Source organism: Chenopodium quinoa, unplaced genomic scaffold (genome assembly GCF_001683475.1).
Source record: "Chenopodium quinoa cultivar QQ74 unplaced genomic scaffold, ASM168347v1, whole genome shotgun sequence".
Lineage (NCBI taxonomy): Eukaryota > Viridiplantae > Streptophyta > Magnoliopsida > Caryophyllales > Amaranthaceae > Chenopodium > Chenopodium quinoa.
Genome location: NW_018745470.1, coordinates 1,963,228 through 1,979,464, shown reverse-complemented (window position 1 = coordinate 1,979,464; position 16,237 = coordinate 1,963,228). Strand labels below are relative to the sequence as shown.

Sequence of the window (16,237 nt, the reverse complement as noted above, 5' to 3'; positions counted from 1 at the left end):
TTACAGACCATAATCAAAGGTGCCATTGTTTGCAAATTACACAAAAACCAACCTAAAATGAAATTAGTCCTAATTCCTAATTGTTGTGTTAGTTGCAGCATTAGCTTTGTACAGAATCAGGCTCCATTAAAAGCTCCCAAAAAAAAAGCAAGACACCTCCACTTCATCACCTACCTCTTCATCTGAAAAAAAAGGGACTCATGGAAGAGGAGTTTGATGGATTTTTTAACATCAATCAACTGCTTATGGAACAGAAAACAGATGAGCTGCATCAAACAAACATGCAAGAAGAAGCAAACAACACTACTTCACTGTCAGACTCAACCGAGTCATCAAATCAGCAACAAACAGAATCAGCAGAGTCAGAGGACTCAGAGACAGAGGCAGAACCGAATGGCCAACAACAGGTACCCAACCATGGTATTTAATTAAGATGAGTGGATGAGACTTGAAAGATTCTTGAAAAAATATTCCTGTGATTAATTTGGCATTTTTGCATCTGCATAGACGTTTTAACGTCGCATTCAGGTCTGTCCCGTAGGAAAAATTGGATAACTTGGTTGCGCGCGAAGGAAAACAGGGCACCAGTCAGATCTTCTGAATGCCGTTCCACGGCAGAGTCTGTCGTGTCACGGTACAGTGCACCGTCTGACGGTGCACAGTACCGTGACACGGGAATTTTTGCCGTGTCACGGCAGTCCTAAAATCTATCCGGTGGCTTATTTTCTTTCCTCACAGTCGACTTCCTTTGATTTTTCTGAATAAACGTATGTGTTCTACATGCGTCTTAGCCCCGGGGGATTTAAGCTCTATCGACCCAAAAACGCTCATGGCAATAAGGGTTCATCCGAGTTATTAAATCCACCCAAATCATGGAGTCGAGTTCGATTTCATACACCCTCAAGGGAGGCTGCCTTGCTAACGCGTCCAAACTCGTGGAGCCGCCCGTTGGCATACACCCTCAAGGGAGGCTGCCTTGCTAACGCGTCCAAACTCTTAACCATGGTACCCTTCTGACACCCAAAGCTTGACCAATAGTTGAACATAGATCTTGACTCTAGGTTGCAAACTTTTTTTTACATCATCGTGCCTAAATGCTATGTGGCTGCTTGGTGCTAACCTTCATGTGTTTGCTCTTTTGTTTAACCCATGACCGAGGGTTTTTATTCTCACATAGTAATTAGTACGAACCTAAAATCGGTTAAAATCTGGAAAAATCACAAAACTGACCTGGAATTGTGCACTGTGTCACGGCATGTTCTGCCGCGCCACGGTGAACAGTGCCGTGACACGGGACTATCTACCGTCTGACGGTAGACTGCACCGTGTCACGACAGTCTGCACCGTGACACGGTGACCAGGAAAGTGTTCTGTCAGTCTTTTTTTCGATTTTTGTGCGAATGCTGTGTCCAGTTTTGTGTCGTGTCTAGCTATACGGTCAAAACACGCGTCTATAATCTCACTTAGTCACTCACATATCGCGTTCACACACTTTTTTCTTCAAGTCGTGCACTACTTTTTGACCGTATTTTAGGGAAGTCTCGTTTTTGTGTCGTTTTTTTTTTCGAAGTAAGTCGGATGGTATCCTCCCATATGATTTTTTTTAAAAAAAAAAAAAAATAGAATTTCAAAACCATAGATTTTTTTTTTTATAAAAAAAAAATTCTTTTTTTTTATCCGGATGGGTTAAGGTTAAGTTTGGTCATTAAAGGTGTGTTTGTTTCGGTGTCACAGCACTTGGTCAAGAAGCAGGGGTAGATTGTTACGGTTCGAGTCCATACCTCAACAACCTCTTATACCAAAGAGGCGTACAAGGAAACCACCTCAATCATCTCCACAAAATCCATCTCCAGTCTACTTTCAACCAATGGCCACTAAGGAAGACATCGAGAACCTCAATAGGACAATTGAAAGATTGTCTGACATGATGCAGACACTCACCACTAGAGTCAGTACTGTAGAACAGGACAATCAAAACAATGTCACTACTGCTGCAATGGACAATATTAAGGAACATATGAGCAAGATCTCTGAAGAGTTCACTTATGTGGAACAACCTGTCACCTCTTCGTCCATAAGAGAGAAGCTTCCTGAGAAGTTTTCCACTGCTGACATTCCCAAATTCAAGCCTACTGATAATCCGCTTTTCCATTTGAAAGCTTTTTCTGCAACTATGGCTCTTAAGGGAGTAGATGTGACACTCTTCCCTACGGTGTTCCCTCTTTCCTTAGAGCATGCCTGTCAACAGTGGTTCTATTCATTGGAATCCAAACATGTCGCGACCTGGGAGGATGTTGCTGAAAGCTTCATGAATCGTTACAAGTGTAACATCCAGGCCAAGACTTCTGAACGTGAACTCTCCATTCTCAAACAGAAAGAGAATGAAGGCTTCACCACTTACTTAAGCAGGTGGAGGGAAACAGCTGCGCTCCTGGTGGATCCCCCCAAGGAGAAAGAAATGATTCGCTTGTTCATTGCTAATCTGACTCATAAGTACAAGCAACACTTGAAGTTTCTGCCTCTGAGTACCTTTGACGCTGTATACGATATTGGAATCAATATCGAAGATGAACCGATGAAGTCTGTTGGTAGCAACAATAACAATAGCACTAAGAAAAACAAGAAGAACGACACTCCTTCTTCTTCGCCTTCTAAGCCCAATAATGCTACCAACAATATCAATATCAATGATGTGCTGGCCCTTAATGCTCCTCCTCAAAGATTCCAAAGGCAAAGGAGGGTTTACATGCCTTTGGGAATGACTTATGATGCTGCTTATGACCATGGTCAAGGACTGATTATGCCAATCAGACCATTTCCAGAACCTCGGCCAGAGAATAGGACCGTTAGCTATGACCCCAATTCTTATTGCAAGTTTCATCAAGGCAAGGGTCATAATACTGAGAAGTGTTGGAGGCTGAAGGATGCAATCCAAGATCTGATCGATGCTAATCAACTTCCTGTTCCTCCAGGGGGCAAGAAGCCTAACATTCAAACAAGTCCTCTTTCTGATGCTTTGGCTATCATGGGGGATGAAGTCTCCTTTGATCCGTCGATACTCATTCAACCTGTGAATGAACCTCTACCGGAAGTTGTATTTATCTCAAGTACTGAAGAAGTAAATGAAATTTGGGATAGTGATTATGAAAACGTATATCTCAAGGATATAGCCTGTTCATCTCTTGGAACCAGTGAAGACGTTTGGGGGGACTTTGAGGTCAAGGTTCTCACTAGAAGTGGACGGTTGCAACAACCTAATCCACCTCCACCTCCACCACAATCACATTCGATAGTTGATCCCATCGATCCTGTGAACAGCGATGTGGTCAAACAACTGCAGAAGACCAAGGTGGAGATGAATGTATGGAAGCTTTTGGCCACTTCCCACGAGCATCGAAAAGCTGTGATGAATGCTCTGGTGAAGATAGGAGTTGATGATGACATGACTCCTTAAGGACTGGTCAACTTTCTCACTACTGAGTTGCCAAGTACTAGCAATCTGATTTCGTTTTCTGATAAGGATCTGCCACCGGAAGGGATCAACATAATAAGGCCTTACACCTCACTGTGGTGTGTAGGCAGATGAATGTTCCCATGAGCCTAGTTGATAATGGCTCTACAATCAATGTGTGCCCACTCCGTACTACAAAGAAGTTGGGCATAAAGAATGAAGAATTGACTCCCTCCACTCAAGGGATTCGCGCTTATGATAATACTCGCCGTCAAGCCGTGGGTACTATCATACTGAATATAACTACTGGGGCCATTGAACGTCGCACCAAATTTCAGGTGGTGGACATTAAGGCCTCTTTCAATCTGTTGTTAGGACGCCCTTGGCTTCATGAGCTAAAGGCAATTCCGTCATCGCTTCACCAGAAAGTGAAAGCCATAGTTGGAGGGGTTCCGATTACTATCGATGCTTCTCCTATGCGCATTCAAGTTATTGATACTCCTATCGTCCATGTTGAACATGACTTAGAAGATGAAGATCTTTGGGGGTTTTCACTATATGATGTTCTCGTGATCGAAGAGGAGGAAAAGTGCCATCTCGACTTCGATCCTTATTCAAACACCAGTATCAATGCCATTCTGAAGAAGCAAGGTCATTTCCCTGGAATGACCCTTGGACTCAAGAAGAAAATGGCTGAATCTTGAGGCCATCCTGGTGCGCTCAAGAAGGATACTTTCGGCTTGGGATTCAAGCCAACAAAAGAAGATCTGAAACGAGCTGCATTGAAGATGAAGTCTCGCAATAACGCTCGAATCACGAAGACGAAAATGGCCATGGATCCGTATCCGTTCACCCTCAATGGCCAGTACATCAAAGAAGGGGAAGACTTCCCATGCTATGAATTCCCTGAGCCATTCGTCCATGATGGGATCCGTGAACCAGGATTCGAGGTGTTCCTAGATCATCAGTGATAATGGAACACATTTCCAAGCTAAATGCGCGGAATTATTACAGAATTATCATATCAAGCATCACCAATCATCTACAATCATCACCTTACAGACCACAAACAAACGAAGCAGTCGAATCGGCCAACAAAAATGTGAAAACTATCATCGAAAAGATGACAGAAAATTACAAGGATTGGCCAAGTAAGCTACATTTCGCCCTTTGGGGTTATCGAACCTCTGTTCGTACATCAACAGGGGCTACCCCTTTCTCTTTGGTCTATGGAGTTGAAGCTGTACAACCAATCGAGCTCGAAATCCCTTCTCTTTGAATCGCATTGGAAAGCCAACTAGATGAAGTCGACTGGATTAGAGCAAGATACGACGAACTGGTCTTGCTTGATGAAAAACGCTTGGCAGCTTTGCATCATGTCCAAACCTACCAACAGCGTATGGCACGACATTTTAATAAAAAAGTCAAGACCAGAAATATCAAAGAGGGTGACCTAGTGCTTAAGGAACTTCGTAAAAATGTGTTAGATCCAAGAGGAAAATTCAGACCGAACTGGTCAGGCCCGTACATTGTTAAAGCCATCCTGTCTGCCGGAGCGGCATAATTGGTAGACATGGACGGTAACAGCTTCCATAATTTAACCAACTTGGATCAACTCAAGAAATTCTATGCCTAGTCACATGGGTTCATGACCCAATAGAGCTACGTTTGGCCTGATTCCTTTTTAGGATACGTAGGCAACCCCTCAAGGGGGCCCGGCCACTTTAAAATAAAAAAATCCTCCCTCTGTTGATCAAATATGCGCGTCAGTTCAGCATTGCGTCACGGCAAAAAAAATAAAAAAAAAAGAAGGAAAATTGCCGCGACGCGGGACTTCCCACCGTGTCACGGTACTATTCACCGTGACACGGTGGGCCTGAACGAAAAAAAGGGGAAGAGAAATTCCCGTGACACGGGATGTTATCCCGTCTAACGGGAGAAGTACCCGTGCCACGTCACCTTTTGTCGGCAAAAAAAAAATGGGGGGGAAAATTGCCGTGACGCGGGAATTTGCACCGTGTCACGGGACCCTTTCACCGTGACACGGTGGAATTTCAGTTTTCCGTTTTATTTTTAGAATAGTGGTGCATTCGTTGCGGATTCATTGTTCGAGTTTTTATTTTCGTTCTTCCATTGCGTCCGACTCCTTGACTCGGATAAATAAATAATAAATAAAAGTCATTGTAATTTTTATTTTTAAGGCTGAAATAAATGTGCTATTATTATTAAAATAAATGCGACTACAAGTATTGGCATCATATGCCTTATTTGAAATAAAAATTAAATCATAAAAAGCAAAGCACTATTGATCTAATCTCTCTTCTCTTTAGGAACATCCTTCTCTTGGTTAATTAGGTCAGCCTTCACCATTAATGTGTCTTTCGTAGCCCAAACCGTCACACCCCTAGTCGAACTTTTATCCCTTTCACCTTTCTTGAATTTTTTCGGTTGTTTCTCCCTATAGATCATCTTTTCTTTACCCTTCCCTTTCATATAATTCTTCTTTCCTGGCATTATAGGAGTCTTAAACTCAATCCCTTGTGTTCTCGGACCCAGACGATCTTTAGGAGGAGCTTTCTTATTTCCAAGACGACTCTTCACATCAGCCTTGCGTGATCCGAATCGTTCCCTCCTACTTCTAGGGTTCAACCATGCCTTGTATGCACTAGATAAAGGAGGAGGAGCTTGGTCACTTGCAGAAACGGTCCACAAAGGTCTTCCAATCCAATAAGCCGAACGTTACTTTCATGCAACGATCGTTATAGCGTGGAATTACTTGTTCAAGTCCATACTGCCACATCAGTCGAGAGGGACAATAAAAGGTCAGTTTGGAGATACTAGGAATACGGCAATATGGAGTTTCATTCGTGCCAACCATCCTAGTAAGCCTCTACCAAGGCACCACCCAACGAATGGAAAATTCCCTCTTTGCAAAGAAATTTTTCCAATCTTCATACGACATGTTCGCAAAGTAATTCTTTTTCCTGCGAACTAGGTCGTTAGGGCCATATTTTTCAACATCGTCGAGGGCTTCGGATAGTTCCAAATGCTCCATCAACCAAATCTGCACAAAAAAAAAAAAAAAGAAAAAGAAAAAATCAGTCAAAAAAAAAAACCGTGTAAAATATTCCCGTGACACGGGATTTCATCCCGTCTAACGGGAGAAGTTCCCGTGTCACGGCAGCAAAAAAAAAAATATCAAGCAGATTCTCGTGACACAGCAGGTTTTGCCGAGTCACGCAAGACACCCACCGTGACACGGTGCCTGTTTTGTGTCACGGGGGCTACTCGGAGCGTATTGTTACCTGCAGTAGTACCAGAGAGCCCTTCCTGATGGCTTTCCGGTCAGCTTTTGCCTCGTCAAGGCCACGAAATGTCTCTCCAAGGCACGTCGGCTTAGGAGATCTTCCAGATTCGACATGTGCAAGCACAGACGCTAGACAAGCATGTCCTACCCTACCGTTTGCAAATAAGAGCTTGCTAAACATGCAAAAAATATATGCCCTTCTACGATATACATGATAAGACTCAGAGATAGGGCGATTAAAATATAAATTAGCAAGTTTTTCTAAGTCTACTTCATTACCACAAACAATTCTATTCAAATCTGGATCTGTTAGATTCAGATGGCGTTCAAAATCTTGGTAATAATATTCACGTAGGGTAGGCATGGCAATAAGATTTCTAGCAGGAAATCCAAAGATTGCGCCGAATTCCTCTGGCAAGGGACATATTTCATCATAAGCAAATTTGAAACAATGTGTTTTTGGACTCCAATAATCTAATGCTGCCTTAAGAAAATCATGTTCAATAGCTACGTGTCGCAGGGCTAGCAAACCCCTGACATGAAATAATTCTAACTCTCTTTTTTCAGCATTGGTCAAAGAATAAGACCAGTCGCGCAATGTATTATCAAAATTGTGAGACATGATTATTGAAATATGAAATTCTAAATTATTTTGTGTTTCGTAATTATGCATATCATGAATAATCTGGTCTTATTTTATAGCAAAAGCGCTCGAAACTTCCCAGAATTTATCTTTTCATACGCGTAAAACACACCGCTGAGTAATACGCGTCCCGTGACACGGGAAGTTCCACCGTGTCACGGGAACTTTTTCCGTGACACGGCAAGTTCTGCCGTGACACGGTACACAGTGCCGTGTCACAGCACTTCACGCGTTTTCTTTTTTCATCTTTTCCCGTATCTATCCGGATTTTTATAGTATTTTATCTTCACCGTCTATTTTTCAGTTTTTCTGAGAGTTTTATTTCTAATAAAATTCGCACTTTTTTTTCTATATTCTTGTTATTATTATCATCTTTATTTTATTTATTTAATTATTCATCACTTTAAGATTTTATTTCTTCATCACTTTATTTATTTTTTGTCTTTTTATTTCTTTTTCTTTTGGGAAAGGTAATTTTATTTTGCTTGTCTTTTTATTTCTTTTTCTTTTGGGGAAGGTCGGTACCCTCCATTACTCCACTTATGTTTTTTTTCGTCGCGTCATTAATAGATACACAATCACACACAAGGAGTCTCAAACACACACTAACACACAATAATAAATACATAAACTGTGAATAATGTACAAAAGAGTCGTAATAAATAAACATGTCAAGCGTCATCATAGTATGTACAAATAAAAACCCTCGGTCAAAAGTCTCTAGAACCAGAATCAGTATCATCTCCACCCTGCGCATATGAGAACGGTAAGCCGAAGAGTCCCTCCACCATCCGAGTACGGGGAGTAGTGTCCCTACTAGTCCCTGTAACCCCAGCAGTAGTCAAGCTCAAGGTAGGACCCGTCCAGCCGGAAAAAGGTGTAGACTGGCCCAAAGACACTGGAATCGTCGGTGAAGGCATCGTCCCATACATCGGAACTGAGAACAAGCCCGACACCGGTGGAGGAATCCCTGACAATGGAGCTGAAAATGAACCAGGACCCAAGGGAGTCAAAATAGACCCAAGCTCAGGCTGTGGAGGCTGTGAAAACAACTGACGCTGCCCCTGACTCTGGCCAGGAAAGCGCTGAGAATACTGAGACTGCTGCCACTGAGCCTCCTGAAATGGCTGAGTAACCTGAGGCTCTCGCTGAGAATGAGAACGTCGGTGAATCTCAGGAGATCGTCTACCACAACCAAGCTCCTCCTCGTCCGAGCCTCTGTGCCTCGAGCGCGAGCGGGACCTCCGTTGCTCCTGAAAGATACAAAACCAAAAGGTGTCAACAATGCAAAATAAAACAAATGGTAGAAATAAAAATGAATGATACCTCAAGAACGTCGCTAGAGCTCCGACAACTCGCACCACGCCGAAGTTTGATGATGCAATACTTCAGGGCGTCAACCAGCTTCATGAGTCCCATCATCTCCGGGCGGTTAAGCTGAGGATAAAACAAAGAAAAGTCAGTAACAAACAGTGTTAAAAGGATGAATAATGCATCCAAGAAAACTCACCGACTCAAAGACCTCGGGCAGAGACTCTTGCGCCTGTCTGTAACCCTCTGGCGCGTCAGCAATATGGTCCTCTGTGATACCAATCGGCCTTGGATAGCGAACAGACTGAGGAGGAATCTCGATCCTCCCCACAAGGCGAATAGTCGTCTGAAAATATGATCGAATAATCAAGTTATTCGACTATTTAAAACAGAGATTAATAAAGAAGATCCTCAAAAGAAATCATACCTCAGGAAGACAAGGTGGAGGAGCCAGAGAGGGAAGCAAATCCCGCGCATAGTCACTCTCCATGTGTACAAGCTCCTGCCATTGAAAAGTATAGAGCTCTCCCCTGTTGATCAACTCTCTGATCAAGCGTGAGTCTAGCATCGACTCTGGTGGAGATGAGGGCACCACAAAACGATCGCCGCTATGCCGACGAACGACTCGCTCCCCCAAATACCAGACAAAGCGTCCGGTACCAACCAAAATGGTGCGGTGCGCAGAAAGACGCAAGGCCTCAGGTAGATCAGTCATCCCGGCCCAAGGACGATATTGGACATCAATGACAACCTGAAAACCATAAAAAGCCGGCGTGAAACAACAGAAACAACGTCAGAGGGAAAATAACAGCAACAAAACTGATTCTTACGCCGACAGAAGAGGTGCCTCGGCGTAGCAGCCCACGCAGTGCAGGGACAGACTCCACCCGCGACTCTCCTCGATCACGCCAGCGTGCTCCGACAGGGAAATCATGGACCGCTCCACGACGCCGGCGAGGAGCCAAGCCTGGGAAGTACTCGTAGAACCATAGCTGCGATGAAAAGTAATCTTTAGCACATGAGTCGAACAAGTTAAAGTGAAACAAAAGGGAAAAGATCATCACCTCTACGACTCTCCACAGACCATAGACAATGATGGGAGACTCGTCATTCAGCTGTCGACAGCCATGACGTAGCGATAAGAGGAGATCGGCGTATCCAAGGCTGGCCCAGATATAGGATCCTATCTCATGGATCCTGACCAGAGCGAGGAGGTAGCAAAGGAGTACACGTGAACTCCTATCGGGAGAAAGGGTCATAGAAATTAGGATCAGGATGAAAATCCGCACTCGCCGCTCAGCCGTCGTATCCTCCATGTCGAAGCCACGAGCTAAAACTGAAGCCAGCTCCGATCGTCCGCTCCTAGGACCACCTCGAGACACTGGTCAGGACCTGATGTACTGAATGATCAGACCCAACAAATCAGCTGTCTCAACCGAGCCCCAAACAGATTAGACATCTGAACTACAGCTCGGTCGGTGAAGCGCAACCCGCTGATCATACTGAAGTCTAGGGGGGTCACCGTCATCTCCCCCCAAGCAAAATGAAAAGTGTTGGTAGTATCCCAGAAATACTCCAACAATGCGCGAACGACCGTTGCACCGCAACCCCGGGGGCTGCGAAACCCTACAACCGCCGTATAGAAATCTACTAAACCAGCCGATTCCCATAGGGCGCTCGTAGCAGGATCCCTCGTAATGATCTGGTGAAGTCGAGGGATCAAATCGCCGGCTCCAGAACCGTGGTGGCGAAGCGTGCCATCGACTATGCCGGAGAGTGAGCGATGAAAGACATGGTTTTCACGGCAGAAAACCAACTGGTCTAGAGTCCACGGAGGTGGAACCCACCTACCTCTACTCTCGGATGCCCGAGGCTCGGACTCTAAAGCATCGTCGTCCATACCCTCAGGAATGGTGGGAGTGTCCTCCCGAAAAGCCCGACGCCGACCGAGGGTAGAAAGATCGCAATCTCGTCGCCTAGGCATGCTATTATAAAAATCTAAATACTTAGCATCATTTCCTAAGTTATATAGTTATTTATTGAATTATACGCTAAATTTTTACCTGCAAGCTAAAATTGGCAAAATTATGGTATTTAGTTTCTCCATGACAAACTAATACTACAATTCTCCTAGCCGCATGATACTATGTTCTCCATGACGATATAGTACATACGCAAAATACGTTTCGAAGTTGCACAAAAACAATGAATCAACACATCATGAAACACTTCACCCCCGTTTTTTCACCATTTCAAGTACAAAAGAAATAACATGAACATCATTTCACAAAGTAGTACCCAAAAATGGTGATTTGCTCAATTCTCCATCAATTCATGTAATTTTTGTCTCAAATTTCTCACAAACACACATACATACATATACAAGTAAAATCATGGCAAGAATTTCAACATAAAACCTCAAAATCAAAAATCCCCAAATTGATATTTAAGGGTTTTTCATGAAATTACTTATGTGAAGCAAAATTCAAGACAAAAATCAAAGGAAACTTACATGAATGCTCGTAGAGGGTCGAATGTGAGGAAGATAGCAAGAAATTACAGCAAAATTGGTGAAAATTCGAACTCCAAAAGCTCGAAAAAAGCTCCGGCCACCAACAGAACGCCGTGACACGGTCAGCAGAATCCGTGACACGGAGAGGCTGTCCCGTGTCACGGTAAGCTCAAAAGGCGACGGAGCTCCGGTAACCCCGACGGCAGCTCCGGAGGAAGACAGCAACAACAGCAGCAAAAATTAGCAGCAGCAACCCGCAGAAAAAAGCAAGAAAATTAAAAAATAAATAAAAAAGAGGAGAGAGAGAGATGCAGGAAGGCCACGACACAGTGGTGGAAACCGGCCGATGGGAAGACAAACCGAGCACCGATGAGCACTCGACGAGGCACGGCAACCCAAGGAAAATTTTTGAACTTTTTGGAGTGAGAATCAGATGAGAAATGGCGAAATGGTGAAGCAAAAACGTGAATTTAAAGCAAAAAAGTAGTTGTTGCAAACCCCGTTCACCGTGCCACGGTTACTGTTATTGTGTAACGGTACACTGCCGACGTGGCGCGCTGATTCACGTTGACCAATTCAACAACAAAAAAAAAAGTAGAAAAAAATATTCCCGTGACACGGGATTTTGTCCCGTCTGACGGGAGGAGTTCCCGTGTCACGGCAAAGTGGTGACGTGGCACGACAGACTCTGTGCATTGTTAGCGAATATTCATGACATTTTTGACCAGTTTGAATGATTTTCCGAGCTTATTGGGCAATTATTTTTCGCTAGAATTACGCGGAAAATTCTAACTGATATTTAAGGGGGACTAAAATTACCATTTTACCCCTAGCAAACATCAAAGTCTATTTTTTGGCATTTTAAGCACTTAATATGGTCGGATAATCGGCTTAAAATTGTGAAACATCTGCGGCCCACATTCGGGGATAATCGAACCATCATAGACTTACAAATTTCAGCAATCGTCGGCTTTCCTCAGGCTTGGAAAGCGTTATCGGTGGATTTTTCTTCAAGTATAGAAAATCGCCAAGTCGGCTTTCCTCAGGCTTGGAAAGCGTTATCGGTGGATTTTTCTTCAAGTATAGAAAACCGCCAAGTCGGCTTTCCTCAGGCTTGGAAAGCGTTATCGGTGGATTTTTCTTCAAGTATTGAAAACCGCCAAGTCGGCTTTCCTCGGGCATGGAAAGTGTTATCGGTGGATTTTTCTTCAAGTATAGAAAACCGCCAAGTATTCGGCTTTCCTCAAGCATGGAAGGCATTATCGGTAGAATTCTTCAAGCATAGAATAAGACCAAATTAATACGTCGACTTTCCTCAAGCATGGAAAGTGTCATCCGGTAGGTTTCTTCAGGCTTAGAAAGCTACCAAACTCATCTGTCGGCTTTCCTCAAGCATGGAAAACATTTCAACATACGTCATCCGGTGGATTCCTTCAAGCTTAGGAAGCTGCCAAATTCGTTTGTCACCGATACACTGGTGCCAGATACGTATTCTATCCCTTTATTCTTTTATCTGTGGAACTAACATTTTTCTGCAGGTATCGGCGTATACAGAGTGATTTAGGATCGCAGAACGTCTTAAATCATTCTCCGTCCCTATCGGCTACTTTGACTATCGTTTTCGAAACGTTCGAAACTGACGTTTCTACAAACTCAGTCAAAGTGGGGGCTTCTGTAGACACCTAAAAATGTCTCCCCAAAACAAAACCCGATGATGAACAACCTTTCACCGCCACTGTTGGTTGGGTTTAATATTTAATCCCGAGAGTGCTTAAAAAAGTCGTATTTTATTAAATTCATATTTTTGAACAATCCATGGATTAGTCTTGATGTTTGGTAAAAGCATAGTTTTAATTTCAGCCCAAACTTATTAATTAATTTTCAGCCCAAACCTTTTTTATTTTATTGTTTTATTATTTATTTTTGGCCCAAACCTTTTATTTATTTTTATTTAATTATTTTCTTATTTTAGCCCGAATAATAAAGGTCAGAAAAGGCCCGAAATTATCAATCGGCACTTAAAAAAGCCGAAGGAAATTAGGGTTAAAAATCTATTTAGACGGAAAATGGACCGGAAATTCCCGCGCCACGGCAGACTGCCACCGTGTCACGGGAATCCTTCCCGTCTGACGGTGGGATTTCCCGTGACACGGGAGGTTTGCCGTGACACAGGACATTCCGTGTCTTTTCCGCGTAAACCCTTGACGCGTTTTCTATCCCGTTTTCTGAAAATTTCCCGCGTCACGCCAAAAGTGTACCGTGTCACGGGAATGTGTACCGTCTGACGGTGGGGTTTCCCGTGTCACGGTACAGATTGAGCGTGTCACGGGATACTTTTTTAGGGTTTTTATCATTTTAGGGTTCCGTGTGCTCCCTCAACACATTTTCCCTATAAATACCCCCTCATTTTTTATGAACAGGGACACCGAGTAATTTTATTTATTTTATTTTCTCTCTTCTATGCTATTAGCCTAAACACTAGCCTACCCTTTTCACTTCAAAACTCCTTCTTCAAGTACTCAAAGGAGTCCATATTTTACTCGAGGTTATGTCCTTAAACCAAGGCGTGAAAGGTAGAATTGTTTGAGGGTTTGGTCCCAAAATCAACTTTATTTTATTTAATTTAATTTAGTTATTGTTTATTTATTTCCTTGAAGTTACTAACTCGTTTATTATTTTGTAGTTGCAAACAAACAGAATCAAAGTAAGGATCATGCTCCTTTTGTTTTTATTATTTTTCTAACGATTTTATGTTGTTGGAATTGTGATTAAATTGGTTCTAATATTAATATTGTTCTATTATATTGTTATTATGATCACCATATTGCATGTTTAAAGGGAATATGTAATTGAAAATCACGCCTAATAAGATAATTTGGACAACCGGTTTAGGTTCCTTTTTAATCTTATTATTAATTGAAGTGATCACCAATATTTTAGAATTATGTGTTGCATTAATATTCAACCAATTCAGCTTAATAATAGCTTGGAGCAAATTGAACTTTTGTTTGTATGCCTTTGAGATCGCAGGAATTACTTTTCACTATAAGAATCGAGTAGAGGCCAATACGGGCGAATGTGACTCCATGACTCACTTCGTACCATCATCCCCGATCCTCCTTTCGTGGTTCCGAACCATATGGAGTTAGTAATCTCATGGATTATGAATGGGGTGTAACCTTCACGGGTCAATCGTTGTTGCCTATCGTTGTTCCTTAATCGTTGTTGCCTTTTATGATCCGTGAACGGTTTACAAGTTCCTTAACAACTTGTTGGCGGCTCCCTACTTTCCTTGTCCCTAATCGTATATGTCAATTCCCACTTCCTAAGAGTGCCAAACATATTCATACATGCTTTAAAGTAGGCGCACTTCGAGCGACGCCTATAATAGTTGATGATATCATGCTGAATATGGAAGGGGACTCACTTCCTAGAGGAGTTCTTTCAGCATTGGCAAGAAAACATGGTGTTCACAGATCAACAACAACAAGGTGGTTTCAAGAAATTAAAAAACACATTCAACAGGGGGATGTTGTAGATGTCAGGAGCAAAAAATTAGGCACAATAGGGAAAAAGCCAAAAGAATACTCAGATGAATGGCTTATGTCTGTGCCTCTGTATAAGAGAACCACAAACAGAAGTTATGGTGCAGCTCTGAATGTAAATCATGTACTCATACACATGTTAAAGAAAAAGGGAAGACTAAGGGCTATCACAGCAACCAATCACCCAGCATTATCTGACAATCATAAAATAGCAAGGCTAAAATGGGTGCTGCAGCATATAGAACCTGTTCCAACAGAGGGAGACCCATCATGTATGGATTTGCAACATTACATCCATATTAATGAGAAGTGGTTCTATCTAAACCTAGAGACAAGAACCTTTTATCTAACACCTAATGAAGAGGTACCATACAGAGCACAACAATCAAAAAGTTTCAAGTTGAAGGCAATGTTTATGGGGATGATAGGGAAGCCACTGTATGCACAGGATGGGACTCTACTGCACTCAGGGAAGTATGGGCTTTTCCCTTTTGTGAAGAAACAAATGGCAAAGAAAAAGAGAAAGAACAGAGAGGCAGGGACTATGGAAACCAAAGCAATTCAAAGTGTCAACAGAGATGCTATTAGAGAGATGATTTTAAACAAAATCATTCCTACTATTCATGCTGAATGGCCACAACAACTAAGCAAGAACATTGTAATACAGTGGGACAATGCAAGGCCACATCAAGTTCCTAATGATGAAGAATTTGTGGCAGCAACAAAAGCTAATGGTTTCAACATTCAATTTGTTTTCCAGCCTGCCCAATCCCCTGATTTAAATGTGTTATACCTTGGTTTATTTAAGGTCATACAATCTATCCAATATTAGTCCTTCCCTAAAAACTTGGATGAACTTATTAAGAAGGTGGCAGAGGCATTTGAGGTTTTTGATCCTACCCTCAACAGATACACATGGATTACTCTCCAATCATGCATGATAAAAGTGCTTGAGAAGCAAGGAGGTAATAACTTTAACCCACCACACATGTCAAAGGCAAGACAAGCAAGGGAAGGGACTTTGGGAGACATACTAAAGGTAAGCAGGGAACTCATTGCTGACACTGTGAACTACCCCAACACCCTTTTTGTTCCTACTACAGGGCCTCAACCAAAGACAGAAGATATGGAAGTAGATGCTGATTAAGAATGATGCAGACATACAACTTTTTGAGGATGAAGATGCAAGAGACAATTTTTTGAAGATTGAAGACTGACAGAAGATGCTTTGCAAGTTCATGGACTGCCACACATAACCATTAATAGTAAAACTTGTTTTTTGTTTGTTTTAGTAATGGTTAGGTGTATTTTGTGAAGTAACTTAGGTAGTTTAGTTAGGCAGTCATGACATACAAGTGTATAGGGGCTAGTACATTTGTAAAGATCAAAACTTTTTGAGAAATGAAATGAAACCATTCAAAAGGCACCTCTAAAGTATGACAAAAATCCATCAGATGGGTGTGTATTT

At 42.5% G+C, this 16,237-nt stretch overlaps 1 protein-coding gene across 1 annotated transcript; it reads left to right on the top strand.

The window, feature by feature from the left end:
• The first annotated feature begins 200 nt into the window (after positions 1-200).
• LOC110715154 lies at positions 201-15,916 on the top strand. The gene is made up of 3 exons (XM_021893724.1): positions 201-407; positions 14,750-15,520; positions 15,602-15,916. Exons 1-3 carry the CDS (start codon positions 201-203, stop codon positions 15,914-15,916), a joined length of 1,293 nt encoding a protein of 430 aa, XP_021749416.1.
• The last annotated feature ends 321 nt before the right edge of the window (positions 15,917-16,237 follow it).

Excerpts from the sequence above, each read along its gene's own strand:
- LOC110715154 (XM_021893724.1), top strand. The coding sequence starts at position 201 with ATGGAAGAGGAGTTTGATGGATTTTTTAACATCAATCAACTGCTTATG. Across the intron at positions 408-14,749 it reads AACCGAATGGCCAACAACAG|GGGGATGTTGTAGATGTCAG; the intron begins GTACCCAACCAT and ends CACATTCAACAG. Across the intron at positions 15,521-15,601 it reads ATGGTTTCAACATTCAATTT|TCCTTCCCTAAAAACTTGGA; the intron begins GTTTTCCAGCCT and ends ATCCAATATTAG.